Source organism: Atractosteus spatula, chromosome 17 (assembly GCF_055471065.1).
Source record: "Atractosteus spatula isolate fAtrSpa1 chromosome 17, fAtrSpa1.hap1, whole genome shotgun sequence".
Lineage (NCBI taxonomy): Eukaryota > Metazoa > Chordata > Actinopteri > Semionotiformes > Lepisosteidae > Atractosteus > Atractosteus spatula.
Window position 1 is genome coordinate 12,555,154 of NC_142722.1, and position 16,986 is coordinate 12,572,139.

The 16,986-nt window shown below is 38.2% G+C and overlaps 1 protein-coding gene across 1 annotated transcript in view; it reads left to right on the forward strand.

The window, feature by feature from the left end:
* LOC148819140 (transmembrane protein 132D-like) overlaps positions 1-16,986 on the forward strand; it is a 69,209-nt gene that overhangs the window by 14,705 nt on the left and 37,518 nt on the right. Inside the window, exon 2 of the mRNA XM_088935787.1 lies at positions 3,456-4,347. Within this exon, the coding sequence (XP_088791913.1) occupies positions 3,456-4,347 (892 nt within the window). The remainder of the gene's footprint in view (positions 1-3,455; positions 4,348-16,986) is intronic.

Here is a 16,986-nt window from a genome sequence, read left to right on the forward strand (position 1 = left end):
TGTCTGTTTGAATTATTGGAATACAATATACTGTATAATCAATACTTCCCTGTTGAATTCTGTGTTGGGGACAGTTGCTTTTAAAAATGAACCTTACAATTGTAAGTTATACATGTAAGTGATGACTTTTTTAGATACGTAAGGAGAGTTAAGAGATAAGTTTAGATAAGTACGAACATTTATTTTTAAAATTTAATTTACATAATGCTTTACATAATAACTATACACAGTGCATATGTAATTTTTAAGATTTTTTTTTAAATTTTACCCCAAATGCGTTGTCAATTGTAAAAAGTAATCCCTTGCAAATGAAACTTGTAACTAATTAATTCCTTTTTAAAAATAACTCTCCACAAAACTGATTATGAATGTATCGGCAAAGTGCTATGCAAGGAACTGGCAAGACAAACTAGAAAAAGCGCTGAACTGAACATTGAATGTGTTTGTCACTTTAACCTTACGTCTTTAGAAGGAAAGGAAGATATGGAATTTCTAGGCACTTGGAGCTACAGTAAGTATGAGATAAAGAAGGAGAGATGTTTGTAGGTTTTGTGTGAGAAGGACAGGTTTTCTGCCGTTGTGAAAATGTGCAGATGTTTAGATTTAAACCATGTGTCACAGTGTACATGTGAGTGTATATGAAGAGAGAAGTCTATGAAGATCATTGTGCATTGTGTTTAAGATGGTATGCCAAGTACAGCACTTGAGCAATGACTTGTCAGTAGAAGCCTCAGGAATCCTCTAGTGTTTCGTTCCGACTGAATGCTTACCAGGCATGACGTTTACACCTCAGTGACCCATCGCATGTTGTAACTGACCTGTCTGCCTGCATACTGGGCGTCTCAGTTGTTTGCTCTCCCTATGGCCACTGGTGACTGATCTGACAGGCATGCCTCTGAAAATACCACCTCTCAGAGAAATAGAAAAAGCCTGCTTCTGTCCAGATCAGGGTCTGTCCGAAAACTGTGATCTCCTGTGACTTGGTGATTGTGCATTATAATAACCAGCTCTGCTTAAATGTGTAAAGAGCTAGCACACAACAGGGTGAATATATCTAGGTTTAGCTGAAATTCTTAGCCAACTACCTGATCTGCGAACCCTGTACGGTAATGAGTCACCTGTCCAACCCAACAACTAAGAAATTAAGATTGGCTGCAAGAGAAGAGGCCGTTTGGCCCAGTATCCAAGGATCTTAATTGATCCAAGGATCTTATCTAGTTATTGGTTGAAAGAAGCATGGGTATTGGCTTCAACAATATGGCTGGGTACTGTAGTTTGTTCCACACAAACAAACTTGCAAACAAGGGTAGAACATACTGTACAGTACTTCAGCACTGAAAAACAACTATTGTGCCGCCATACCACCTCTTCTGCAATGAAAAATAATATTTACAAAAGAGAAAGACAAAGTATTCAACTTAAACAAAATAACATACTTCAGTTTCACACAGGAAGTTTTCTACTTGCTGTCTTCCAAAACAGGCCTACAATATATCAGTTGTGTAATAACACGGACAAGTGCATAAAGAGCAAACCTAACTTGCTACACCATGAGTGCCAGGTAAATGACCCTAAGCTCCACCCCTGGTTCCTCTTGATGGACAGGTAAGCCTCCATTTAAACCAGGGCTGACTGGGCTCTGTAATTTGAAACAAAATGGTGGAACAAACAGATTGTGATAACGTTGTGTTTTGTCTTAGCTGTTGTACATCTACACTCAGCTAAAACATTTATTAAATTAATAATACTTCTTTACAATGCCTAAAATATAAATATAAAGTTATGGAAACAAAGAACATTACTTTCCAGAATGTCAAAGGTAATAGGTGAGTAAACAAAAAGTGTTTATGAGAGTCCTCAGTTCATGTGAAGAGGATATGCAACAGTACTACCAAACCTACTCATGAGTATAATGGGTGTGACAAAGAGAGCAACAGATTTTTAATGCACATTTTATTACCTGAACATAAGTGGGCTGCATCCTCTGTTTCAAAATCCTGTGAATAAGTATTTTTTGCCAAGGTTATGAGCAGCTTGGAAATGGAATCAAGGTTGCAACTCATTGTGAGAGAAATAAGGTTTTACATTTTATTTAATATGTTTCATTTTCTGCCTAAATCAGTGCTGTTGTGTTGGACATTATTTGGGCCTTTGAGGTTGGACAGCCACAGCTTGACCGAGTAGGAGGGAGTGTAGCTACTGTATATGGAGTCATGAAACGTTTATGTAATGGAAAGAGGAAATAAGAGACCAGGAATGTTGTAAAGTCCAATAAACTTGGTGGGTCTTGGAAATGATCTTAAAATATACCATTAAACCTTGTGAAATTTTAATTAAGCTATGTGTTAGCTGTCAGAACTATTCTTATTTTTTTAACAAAACCCAATTAAATCTAAGCAGTGATGATTTTAACCAGTAACAAATAATTTTTGCTATTGCTAATACTCATTGTTTGGCTCAAAATTACATTATATTATTTGCTCTGACGTCAATTTCTACTTTATGTCATTAATATTACCAAAGGCAAGTCAATACTGTTATGGATAAAATTTTGATTAAATAAAAGGTCAGTGATGCCCTTTTACTTTAATGAGAAATGTATTTCTCATCCTCCTGCTTTTATAAACTAATTTTAAAAATTACTTCCCAAGCACAAAAATAAGGGGTAAATCTCATTCTCATTTCTCTGGGAATAATTTGTCTTATCCACATATCAAATGAGACCTTTTGAATTCTACATTGTATAATGAGTATGTCTAATTGTGGTTTATTCAGAGTAATGTATTGATCAGAAGAGCTGATAATTTGTAAAGAAATTATGTGAATTGTCTATCGAAAAATTAAAGCTTTTGTCTGAAGGGGTTCAACCATGCTTAGCATGGATACTGTTAGTAGTGCGGTTCTGTTGCTTTTGTAATGCATGAGTACTAAGGTTATTTGAAACTTTTAAGAGTGTTATTTATCTCTCAATGGTTCAGTAAATTGGGTCTCTAGCAAGTTCCATTCCCTTCCCTTGATATAAAAATAAAAAATGTTCCCTAAAAATGTAAGATTTATACAGTAGCAGTGAAAATTTCATTCACAAATCCACACTGTTGTTGAGCTTTTGAATCTTTGATGTTATTTACATGAAGTTTTTAAAATAAAAACCTAAATTCTGTATTAACATAACTATGGAGCTCTTAGAAATGCACCATAACATCCCATATGAACCACTAATCTCTCGCTAAATTGCAGGCACTTCAGTAAAAATTGCTACCAAGCATAAAAAGACAAAATGGGCTTAAGTAGTGTGTACTGTCGACAGCAATAACCTGCCTTAACAAAATTTGTGTGCAATCATGTTAAGTAGTAAATGTAACCATTTTCTGTGGATACTGAGTTAAGTTTAGGAATAATGTGAAGAAGATGATGTGAGGTGCTCTTTAAAAGTTGTTTTTCTCTTTTAATCGTAGAGCTTGAGAGTCGAGAGCTTTCTGACAACATGAAGAGCCCTTCATCCTTCCCCGTGAACCTGCCTGTCAGCTACCAGATCACCAATGCCAATTCTTTTTTTTTCCTCAAGGAAATCAGTCAGGATATCATGAGGAACTCTAGCATGCAGATCCACACAGAGCCCTTTGTGATACTCAAGACCAGTCAGCCACCTGTCATCAGTGCCAGCTATGGACCCCTGTCTGTGGAACAAACTGTCCCTCTCCACTTCATGCAGACTGCAGACCTGTTCCGCACCTCCACCAAGTTTACCTTCGATTGGAAGATCCAGTCGTACATCCTTACCCAGAAGGTGTATTCTTCCGCACCGAAAATGCGGATTTTATTTTATATCTCGGGAAGAGACTGGGAGGCCCAAGGCACTGAAGGTGCCATGGATGACTTGCCTTGCGTCATTGTTTATGCCTTTTGGCAGACCCAAGAGGTCCGAAGTTCTTGTTCAATTAAAGGGGACCTTGGGATCTGTGTGGCAGAACTGGAGCCTGTTTTATCCTGGTTTAGTCCAGCAAGTGAGACGACTACTCGGGAAAGACCTGATCAGTCAGAAGGGAATTCAGTGGAGCTTTATTATACAGCACGGCCCAATGCAAATGGAGGGTGTAGCAGTGAAGATGTTAAAAAATGGGGCAGAACAGAGCAATACGAGTCGGACGATGGCTCCGTTACCCCTATGCAGAGGATTGGCAGTGTTCGTCTCTTTCAAGTGCCTCAGAGTGAAGCTTACCTCACCCAGCTCAAGCTTGGTGAAGCCATTGTTGTACAGACATCTTCAAAGCCCCTTAAAAAGACCGATATCGCTACTTTTTATGTCTTTGTGTCTAGCGGATCTGCTGTAGACAAATTCATATTGAGGTAAGTCGTTCAGGGTTTAAAGGCTGTCTTTTAAAGACCGCAGGAGGCAGCAGTATCAACGTTTAGAAGACTAAAAACATGTCAAGTATTAATCTATTTACTGTGGAAAAATGTAGTGAATGTTTTGATATTGTCTGGATGTGTGAAGTTGACAAATAGACATTTAGTGGAAGGCTTAATGATAATGAGGTTTATACCAATGGTCAGAATGTCTCTTAAGTTTCACATTTCTCTTTTATTGACAGTTTTTAACAGCATCCACATAAATCCTTCTGGTATTGAAAAATGAACAAAACTATTTCAAATATCACACGCAAATACACATAACGATCAAGGGAAGGTATCTTAATTGCTCATTAAGAGGGAATAGACAGATCAGGTTTACCTTGTGTTACTTTGTCTGCTATTAGAGGCCTCTGTTGCCAAAGGGAAGGTCTCATCAAATTCACAGGGAAAATTAACATCGTTAATTTTTTTAACATAAACCTAACACATTGTGAAAGATCACCCTTTTTGATAGCGTGGCAAGGGTGCACAGGGGTGGGCAGGGGTCCACATGAACTCTAATTGTATCTTCCCAACCCAGAAAATGTCCCGACCCGGAAAGACGACCGCGGCTGCTACCAGTTTTATCCTGCTATAAATCTTCTCTGTTTTGTAGTGCTTTTATCAAAAATCTTGATCTCTGAATTGTCTTTTTGAATACTCAAGTCTTATTAAATCTTGAGGGTCTGTGAAAAGACAACCCCTGACTGTCTTAGAAACTGCTTTTATCGGGAGCTAGAGTCTCCAGGTACCGCCCATTTAGTGACTTCCCTGTGAGAATCCGAAGAATGTGGCTCTCCTAAATGAGATGCCCCCACCTCTGGGGAATCCACCCATGTTTCCAACCCCTGCTTTGCTACACATACACCAAAGACATAGAAACAAATAGATGCTGCATTTATGTAGAATGAAACAGAGAAGTTGCTTTAACAGACTTAATCTGATGAGCTTGTTTGAATGTTCTGATGTGAATAATGAAAAAGGTGTTTAGTGCTGAAAAGGGGCACAGGAGACAGTGAGATAGGAGAAGCAGCTGGCTGGACTGTGTTCGCCTCAGAATTCTGTTAATGTTGGGAACTCCTTGGCCTTTTTGCGGAGCAGGTCAGTTTTGTACCGATCAGTTTAGTGTCTGTGTAATAAAGAATAAACCAGCCAGGATGAGTCTTTGCTTCTCCGTGGGGGTGCTGAAGCTCAAGTTTCTTCTCAAAACAGTTTTTCGAGACCATTTTCTAACACTGCTAATGTCTTTTTAAATTTGTCATTAGTATTCATTTATATCTGTGCTTTGTTGGATTTTTCAGTATTTGAGGCCTGTTTTGCCGTGTTTTAACTAGTTTCAGCGGGTTTGCAGTTATCTTTTCTATGTTAATGTCCTATAATGTACACTTACACATTCTTCAAACATCCTCATAAAAACACGTGATGGACATCATTTGACCTTATTGTTCAGCAAGGTCCTATGGTGGAGCTACTGAACACAGCTTTGCCAGTCTCTGAGTTTACAGGAGCCTCCTTCAGAGAGATCACTCATCTACAGTTAGGCCGATCAACTTCAGTGTCTTTTTGCTATTCCAGTCTAAGAAAACAGAGGTCAGACTGGTGTTCCCAACAGTTTCTTAGCCAAGACGTATTTAATTTATAATAAGACTTATGTCTCTTATTTCTGTGTCTGAGGCTCACATGACCTGTCTTTCTGTGAAGCCACTGTATCTAGCAATTAAACAATGAAGCAAAATGTCATGTTAGTGTACGGTAAGTCATTTCCATATGTGAGCCACAGGGGATCGCTGGGCAAGAGCTTATTCTGGTTTCTGTGGCATTAAGTGGACTGAATGGTGACTAGTCCCCCTGTTATATAAACATGAATTTTAAAATTCACAATACTAGTATAAATTGAACTGAAACAAATTTAATTACAACCCAAGTACCTTAAAACTAGAATCTTATGATAACCTCACTGCTTTATCGGTTGTGTTGTTTGGTGTTGATTTTTTCTTCTTTGTGTAGCAATGGCTTGTTTAAATATTTATCCAATTGACTCAGCTCTAAAACCTCTGAGTATTTAAAATAAACAAGTTAACCGTTACCCCCATCTCTTTTCTTTCACTCAGTTCATCAGACAGAATGTCACAAAGATATTCAGGGGCCGATTAACTTCTTTCTAATCTAATAAATCACATATTAATATCATAAACAGAATAATTAATTTATTTCATTTATTAGTTAAGTTGTCAGCTACTCCTGGAGTGTCACTAGCCAGCCAAGGTAGAGATAGAGTGTCTATGAGTTTTCTTTTCTTGGGTTACGCTATATGAAAACGCTAGGGTCCATCTGGCTTCAGAATTAGGGTTTGAAAGTTAGCTGATGTCTTTGTTTTTTGGTCAAAAACTTTTCTTATTTTTTTTCTTTGGTAATAAAAATATTCCTTATAAAATAGAACAGAAAAAAAGCCTATAGAGAGTATCCTTAATCCAATTACTAAATTCAGTCCAATGAAAGACGTTTACTATGTTTATACACAAATCTAGCCTAAAGGAAGATCCTTTTTCTAAAAAGGATTGAGAACCAGGAGGCGTTTGTGAAGATCTGTGTGTTGCCATTTGCCCTGCTAATTTCCACATTTTATTTCTTAGCTATAGATATATGTCGGCCGCAGCTAGAGGAAAAGTTTTAAGTCTCAAGCACTTAGTGGAGCAAATACAAAGTATTTATTTCTGTTTGATTAGCATATCATTTGTGGTTTCTTAATTTAATTCAGATAAAATTAACATCACTTTAATTGAATAAAGCAAAAATAATTGTTTCCTTTTAGGATACAGATTTTAATTCGAAAAACAATGAACTCTAACACAGACTGCCTTAAGTTTAGAATTCAAAATCCACTTTGACAGTAGGCGATTCTGACACCATCTATTACGAATGCACTTTCTTTCTTGTATCGAAATATTCTTTTTTGCAAGTTTTCTACCTGTTTTATAAGCTTCCTTTTGGCAGCAGTCCCTCTTTCATATGCAAAAATAAAATAAAGAAGATCAGCTCAAACAGAAACATAATGGAGGCATTCAGGAACAGGTGCATGAAAAGGATTTTAATCTGGAGCTGTCACACTATGGTAGCTGCCATCTGTGTTTCTGATGCATGTCTCTCTCGAGGTCCACTTTGACCTGGTAGTGCATCAGTCCATGGCAATAGGAATGACTCGGTTTCACTGGGTAAGAATCGGGATGAGGTACTAACCCTTGCTTTATGTCCTGACAGAGTCCAAATTGCAGAAAGTGCCATTCTTAAACCTGACTTGCCATCATCCCATACATTATATTGATTTTAAGGATACTGGATACTTTTGAATTGAACCTTTGTATCGCAAAGTTTTCTTTTAATAACATTTCCTGAGTCTCCTTGCCTCTGGTCTTTAAGAGAGGCAGCTGAAGTTAGAGTCTTAGGGCTGTGCAAGGCTTGGACAGAGAGGGGGCTGAGCTGGTAAAGAATGTTGGTCATGTAGAGATAAAAAGACAAATCCTCTCAGGATTACTGGGGCTCAAATTGGTGTTGTCAAAGTCGCAAGATAAATTATGTCAGAGCTTCAACAATTCAGATTGGTTTTGCAGACATCACAGAGTGGTGTGTGGGAGGGGAGTGTATCTGCTCTCTGATGGTATTTACTTATGTATTGAGGAGAGACAGACTTTGCAGAAAATCCCAGTTTGTCACTTTGATTAAGAAAAAAGCAAGCTCTTCCATTTCTGTATGCCACTAAACATGATTGCAGTATTAATATTAAATTGCAATTGCAGGCAGTACCCTTACTCGGATCTGTTCCTTAAGGTCACCGTTGTATTTCATTTGTTATTCTGTGATCTAGGGAAATGATCATGCAGTAGAGCCTGTAGCACTAGCTTACACAACATGCACATGTCCATGTTGTGTTGCTTAATAAATGCAACTGCAACTGGATAACCTCATACTCTAGCTAGCGTTAATACAAAAATTACCACACAGAAGCTGCTCCCCACTGGATTTTAATTTCTTACTGAAGAATTTCAAATCAACACTGCGTCAAGACAAGAAGCAGTTTTTCCCTGGCTGATGCAGATCTTAATCTGGTGTGCCCTGTCTGGGTGCCAAGTCTGGCTGAAGCATACAGTTGTGCCCTGTTGCTTTAGCTGTGATTGCTGGGCTCATCCCAATAGACTAAAAGATAATCTGGCCTTAGTTTGCTGACAAACATTAATCACATTTCTATCCACTTACAAAGGGGTTATAGGAAGGTGCAATGGTCTTTCCAAACTATGTTTTAGAGGTTAGTGCGGCCACAAGGCTTGTGGTCTTTGTTGCTGAGCAACACCAGAGAAATCTAATCAGTATGGCCACATGTTTCACGACATGCAGTGAGAGTTGTTAATGAAACGGGTCTGGGTTTGGACTTTTGCTTTCCAAATTGACTTCTTTACCTTTTTTCTCCTTTAAAGGACAGAATTAATTTTCACGGTGTTTTTAGTTTGAAGGACCCACTCACATCTGGCACACTGTCATACTCACTTCCTTCAGAGAATTCACTGCTTTTTGAAATTGCTTTGAGAAGGGATAAGATCACAAGTGAAGCTTTCTCTTTTGTTTGCCTTTTCCTCCCTCTCTGTTCTTTTAATTCCATCTTTTTGATTTCTGTGTCTTCTTCCATCTCTGTCCGCCTGCCTGCCTGTCTGCATTTCCTTTTCAGCATCCATTTTTAACCTTTGTGAAATTGTTGGCTGTTGGCAGACGTTTGTGGAATTCTCCGAGTGCCTAAGTAACATGAACGCATAGACGCCTGTAGAAATGGAGATAAAAAACACCAGGAAACTTTGAATTATTGCATTGCACAGTGATGTGCAGTCAGTCTCCACTGCTGCCTTGGTTACTGGCAGTGCTTTCACCCACAACAGAGCAACGCCTGCAGTGAAATTACTTTAGTAACTAAACGTGCCAGGGCCTGTGCAAGAAGTGATGGGGAACATGCAGTGTCCTTTCCCTCAATTGTCTTTTTACTGCAGCAGGTGGCCTGTTTGCCATAGTTTAGTTTCCACCTCACGGGCTGGTTTTCCATTCTTTCTTCGTAATTATACAGTTAATTAAAAGGCTTTCTGTTTTCCATTTCTTTTAATGTTCTGGCTGAGCAGATGTCAGTATGTTCCACTGAAATCCACTTCTTTACTTAATGATTTGTCATTGAAAATGAAATGGAATTGCAGTGACAGAGAGAGCCCAAAGAGGGGTGGTTACTGAAAGAATAAACGTGTAGATAAGCTGTATCTAACCAAATAAAACAGTTAGCCTAAGTAATCAGTTTTATCCTGTTGTTTTTTCTGCCAATTCCAGATGGCCAGGCTTGCTGTCACAAACATCAGTAAGGTCCTTGGGGTCAAGAGAAGAGTCTTTCCCATTGTTAAATAAGATTGCAATGCTTAGAAGTACAATAGTGGTACAATAGTGGTATGTTGCTAATTTATGTAAGGATAACTTTGAAATGAGCCGTTTAAATTATAGATAACAAGGTTAGTTCACATCTGTGTTATTCTTTCTGAATGTTTGTATAAGTGAAGGAAACATTAGATTTTTATCTTTTCAGCATACATGACATGCGATTTTCTATTGCTTTATTTCACCAGTTAGGTAATATGAGAGCAAACTCTCAATTACACTGATGGACTAGAGAGAACCATTTGTATAACAGGTCATTGACTGGATCAATTGGAGTGAGGCACCTTTCTCAGGGGTACAGCAACAGTTTTCTTCCTGAGAGTGTGGGCCCACAACCCTGAAGCTTACCCTTCTGAGCTTACTGGATTTCAGAGAACTGCCTCACCAAAATCCATTTAGAAATCGTATCATAGCAGATAACCATTTCTAGAAATACATTTGACTGGGACAGGGGTGTTAAGGGTTTAGAACAGGGTTAAGTATACAATGAACTACAATAATACACATTTATCAGTGGTAGTATCTTCAAAGCAATAGGAGAAAAGCTCAATACAAAAGCTATTCATTGACTTAATAAAGCTTAGAGACCTAAACCCTTTAAATCCTAAGATAGAATTTATGAGCAAAATGAGTTACAAATCAAAGAGTTCTAGGATTACTTTGCATTAAGTGTATTGTTTTAGAAGCTATGACAGATGTGCAAGCTCTGCTAAAGTGAAGTACTTTCAATTCCATTCAATCATTTCAAATAAAGTACAATATCATAATGTCTTTGTGTTTTTAGAACCATAACTGAAGTTAGTAATTTGGTTGAAATCTCTCACTAAGAGATGCATATGGTTGTTTTGTCTTTGTCCTTTTGAAATTTCAGTTTAGAAAGAGGTTTGGATAAAAAAAAAAACTTAAAAATTGTTTGACATTGTTTTGGGGAAGTACATGTATGCTATTCCAGAGTTTACAAAAGAGACTGCATAAGAGATATATAAACCTTGATGTTTGTCCTTTAGAAAGGGTTTGTAAATGGTTTTGCATTCCGGTCAGCCCTACATCTGTGTGAAAAGTAATTAAGAATTGTGTACTCTGCCATGATAATTAGCCAATTAGACAAAAGAAAATTGGATTGTGTTTCTGCACAGGCAGCCTGGGACCTCCTGGCAGGTGAGCTGAAATTAAGTTCAGTTTCAGGTTTCCAGCCTGCAACCTCAATGCTCTCAGTCCACAGCTTTCCTGCTTTCCCATTTTTTGTAGTTCAAACTGAGAGCTGTTTTACTTCACTGAATTTTACCAACAGTAATTACATAATGATTTGATCAGACTTAGTCATTATGTAACCATCTCTGTAGGGCGGAAACATGTTTGTGATTTTGAATTCGTGCTAGTACATATCCGGATTACATTAAAAAATGTATTAAACATTTATTTACCTAACTATGCTACTGGCATTAAAATAGAAAACAGATTAGCCCTGCAATCAGCCGAGTAAGAGTAAATACAGACCTCTGGGAAATCATCCTAAATTCTGATTGTTTGTTTGTGCAGGGCAGTTTGCATCTATTAGCTGTGTTCGCAGGCCAAGCCATCTGGCACTGGAGTTGCTCTGTGTGTTCCATTATTTTATGAGATGATTGCTCCTAGGAGCTGCACAGCAGCCAGGTTATCATTATAATATTGATAACTTTAGGTGTTCATGATGTGAGATGTTCTGACCAGTTTTTCCTCCTTCAATATATTACTGTACTTGTATTCTTTTCCCGATTCCAATCCAAATCAGAAAATATCCCTTTCCAGTAGAAAAAAGAAATGGTTTAGTTCTGCTGTTAAAGAAGCGACCCCCCAACATATTTTCAATGAGAAAACCAAGGCAAATGTGAAGTAAAACAATATGGAGTCACTTATGAGCTTTACAGTGTATTTTGATCAGATCTAAGGCAGGGTACTCAAAGTACTTTTTATAACAAATACTGTTAGTACTGTATTTGTTAGTGACGTGAAACATTTTTCTATCCTGTTCTTATTCTTTTTTTACTCTTTTCATTATCGTTCTTTCATCTTTAATTACAACTAAATAGATTCAGTTCATTTTCATATGATTAATCCTCCTCTCTTTATCACTTGAGTGCAAGTGATCTGTCACAGGGATGGCCAGTTGCCATCACTTCTTTGAGCTGCTCTGCTAATGATGATGCTGGCACAGACGCCGTCTTTTTCAAGTGCTTTAATGAAGAATGCAGACCGAATTTCTTAACATACAGTACCACTTTGTGGCCAATGCCCTTTCTGTATCACATGCTCTGCGTTGTAAATACTGCCCACCTTTGGCAGGACAGAAAAAGGGTTCTTCCATCTAACAGAAGTGACTGGAATTTTCCTTGATTGTCACTGAATATCAACTGAGACTCAGAGGTGCTGAGTAAACTTTTAAAAACTGAAGAAAATAGAGCAGAAAAGTGCAACACAACAGAAATCTTCCCTACTCTCCTGCCTCTGGTAAGCTGTCTGGCTGTCAATTACTGTCAAATCAGTCTGCCTGTTTAAAAATGTTATTAGAACTATTGAATCTGATAGCATGTAAAAATAAGAAATTTACAAAACATCTTTGAGATTTCTTCTACCAGCCAAACAATTAAAGGTAAGAGATTTTAAATTGTAATGGCAGCAATGCTGACCTAAACCAGTTCACTTTATACCCTGACAGAGCATCAGAGTCATCAAAAATTAGTAATAGATGAGGCAGGGATTGGGAGATATTGTCTACATACAGTATAGAACAATATATCATCAGCATTGAGGAAGTCATTATCTGTAAAACTTGACTGTTTTAAATCTGACCTTATCCCACTTACTAAGGGTGTTCCTCAGGGTTCTATGCTGGCATCTTTACTATTTACTGTAGTATTTACTTTTCTTCTTGGTCAGATTATTGCGGTCATGGACTTTGGTTTCACTACATTGCCGATTCATTTGCAGTCTAAATCAAATGGTTCTCTTGTGATTTCTGCACTTTACTGCTGATACGTATTATTATATGGATTCGACATAACATGTTTAAGTAAATGTTAATCTGGGACAAGCCTCAGGTTATACACAGAGGCCCTCAGCATCAATTTTGGGAAGTTAGTTATGAGTATTGTTGACAGTGCAGAACCGTTGATGAATGTTAAGAACTGTGGTGTTACTTGTAAGACCCTTCCATTTTACTGGGACTAGACTATGGGACCTTTGTGGGATATTTGCTAAGGGACTAACTAAGCTTTAGTATATTTGTGTGTTAACTAAAAGTACTGTCTCAGCACATAACATAAGTTTAAATGCATTGAATAGTTTACCTCAAGGTTATCTTACAGTATATCTTAGAGTGAAGCATTATAAGAAAATGCAGTTATCATAATTTTATTAACTTTTGATTTCAAATGTGATTCCTGTGTCATGGCAACATCTATTTTTTCCTTCTTAACTAATCTAGACAGCTAGAACTTTTATTAGGAGAATGTGGTCCTCATACATTCCAGGAAAAAAATAGAAACATTAGTCATTGGAATCAGGGAACTAATCCATTTTTAAAGAGGAATAGGCAACGTCTTGAAAAGATAAAGTATACACAGTAGCAGCTAAGTGAGAATTGTGCATCAAAGTAGCAGCTGCAGGAATGATAGCCTTAATTTCACTCCTTAGCAGAGTGCAATCTTCAGTAACCTTATGTTCCAGAATCCCCAGCTTCGCTGAATGAGTATTCATTGTTTTTTGTTTTCTTTTTTTCATCTGAGACCAGCTAGCACATCTGTGAGGAGATTGTTGCCCTCGCATATTCTAAGAAAAAAACAAACAGAAACATTAATTTCTAGCAACGAATTGACTCCCGGATAAAATGGGACCACATGACGTGGTTGGATAATGTCGACGTTGCTCTCTGCGTGGAGTTTAGATATTATCCCCGTGTTCACATGTTTCCAGTTTCCTTCCACAGTACCAAGACATAGCGGTAGGTCAATTGACTTCTGGAGAAATTGGCCCTAGTGCGAGTGTGTGCATTTGTGTCCCTGTCCATCTTTGCCCTGCGATAGACTAGCATCCCGTCCAGGGTGTATCTGGCTCCCCTACAACCCTGTGTTGGATAAAGTGGTTAGAAAATGGATGACTGGCTGGAAGTGATTTAAATTGCTATTGATTAAAAATCCATGTGCTTCAAATCAGCCAACCATGATTTTACCTGAAGTAACGTAAAGTTGTATGACAGACTGGCCCAAATTTTGAGTTGGAATATGTCCTGTCCCTGTAATTAGGAATGTCAGTGATTTATGTTATAACTGTAGCTATTGTTCTCATCAAAAGCAGAAAAGCAAAAGAAATGTGAGGTTTTTCAGCTTTGAGGATCGGTAGGCCTAAGGGGCACGTGACCAAGGTTATGGGCTGCTTTGCAGATTAAACTCTGTCAGACTGACACCCCTGCCAAGCTCCAAAAAAAGTGTGATGGATGACGGGTGCAGCACCTGAAAACAAAGCACCTCACAAGCTGTCAGCTTTGCTCAAAGTGCCCATCCATCATCCTCCTACCCCTGTGCGTAGCAGCCTGCTTCAGAATCCTCTCCATTTGCAGCCACTGGTACTGTACCTCCTCTCCTCCTCTAACTAGGGGAAAACCTCTTTTTTAAAACACCAGAAGAAAACATTTTCTGTGCATGCATGTGATTTGCTTCACAGAACATCCAAACTAAAGGAGGCTTCAGTACAGTATATTGTCTAAAGGTGACAGAAGGTGGGCTCATTTTTTTAATTTACAGTTTTTGAATCAAAGCCATCTTTCTATCAATGAAAAAATTATTTGCTTTCCACATTTTAGCACCCAGGTACTCTTTAATGTAAAAGAGAAAAAATGTACTGTATATAGATAAGACCTACAGTATGAGTCCATTAAATGAAACTCACATTCTGATAATTCATTTACAGAAGAGAAATTTACTTTTTAATAGTGTCAAATTCTTTAACCTTAAACACTTTTTGATTCATTTTCTGTATAGAGAATAGCAGACTCCAAAAGTTAAGAAGTACTGAAATCTAAAAATACATACAAAATATCTGAAATACTGTAGATGACAATGTATGTCTAAAGTATTTTTAAAGTATATTTAAATATTATTTACCAATACTTGAACAATATTTGATTTTACATACATTTTTGGCTTTAATATAGATTCTGTATGTGGCATGGTGGCACAGTGGTTAGCAATGCTACGCTGGAGCTCTGGAGCCCTGGGTTTGGTTTCGGACTCGGGGTGCTATCTGTGTGGAATTTGTATGTTCACCCCACGTTCGCGTGGCTTTCCTCTGGGTGCTTGTTTAACATTAAAGACATACTCGTGGGTTAATTTGCTTCTGGGAAAACTGGCCCTGGTGTGATGTGTGTGTGTGTGTTTGTATCTGTGTGTGCCCTGCAATGGCATCCTGTCCAGGGTGTATCAAGCTCTGCGTCCATTGATTTCTAGATGATTTCATTTCATAGATGCTATAGACGCCACTTTAATTAGACTGACAATTTAAAGATTTGGTAAAAATCACACCCATTCATAGCATCTGAAAGAGCTCCACTCTGACAGAGAAAGAAAAGAAAGCTTTTGAAAAAATGTATTGTATGTATCCACTAAGCCTTTAAGCTATCCTTGCATTAACAGGAAATAAATGATCAGGTCTTTCCTTATCCAATATCAACCTTGGAAAGCAGTTTTACTAAAAATTAAAAAAGTTATTTTAAACAAGTGTCCCAATGTCCTCTACTGCATAAAGAGTTACAAAAACAGGAATTGTTAAAGTGAGCTCCCGTGTTCGTTAACTAAATCTAGACAGGAGTGACTTCCTTGTACCCCTCACTGCATACTTCAGCAGGGCTAGGGCTAAGATTCCCATCGTTATCAACATCTTAATGACATCCTGCAGCTGGCTGGTGTCTCTTACCTTAGAGATGAGCTTTTTAGTGTTTCATTCAGAAAGTCCCAGGACTTCCCCAGAGGATGGGCCTGCTTCTAACTATAGAATTAGAAAACAAGCACTGCTCTCTTTATTAGAGAGCACAGTGTGGTAGGTCACCTTGAGAAGAAAAAAAAGCTGGAAAATATTTTAATACTGTAGGGCCTGTCTTTTCACATCTACTGTTTCTGGTCCTTTTTATTCATTTGTTCATCTATTCATTTTCTAACCGCTCCTTCCAGTTCAGGGTCACGGGGGGGAGCCAGAGCCTATCCCAGCAAGCAATGGGTGCAAGACAGGGTACACTCTGGATGGTACGCCACTTCATCACAAGGCACACACACAGACACTGGGTCCAGTTTTCCCAGATGAGATTTCACCTACAGTACCAGTGTGTCTTTGGACTGTTGGAGGCAACTGGAGCACCCAGAGGAAACCCGCATGAGCGTGGGACCAACAAACTCCATACACATACCAGCTCAGGTCTGAAATTGAGCCAAGGGTCCCAGTGAGGCAGCAATGCTAACTATTGTGCTGCCTTAGGGCCCTAATTATTGCATTTCAAAAGTGACAAATCTGAATGTGATTTAAATGGTTTTAGGCCCATATGTAATAAGAAAGGCAAGTGACAGTACAAGCACAGCATAATTTGTGGTAGGATTGCATCACATCACTATCCCACCATTGAATGTTGGGATAACATATCCCACCAATATGTTAACCAGTGGATATACAGTATACTGTATATAATGAGTGTATCTCTGCTCTCCTGGGATTCAATTACTTGTGGGCTCAGAGCCACAAATCAGCACTTTCTATGCAGCAGTTGACTGCTATACCAGACGTCCTGGTCATACCCTTATTTATACTCATTATTCATTCTACTGTACATAACTGAAAAATGTTTTTAGCAAAAATAAAATGAAAGTCTGCATTCAATATGTGAAGGTACACCCTTCCAGAGTAAGGTGAAAGTTAAGAGCAGCAGCTTGCATGAATTGTGAGTTTAAACTTAAATTAATTTCTTCGTCCAGCAGAAGGAACTCAGTAATGAATTCTTATTTCCACCTAGAGAAGTCATACGACATTTCCCTCTTCAATAATTTAGTTTGAATCACATACAATGTGCACATTAACAGGAAGCTTAGGCAACACAACTGGGGAAACCAGAATTGCCCA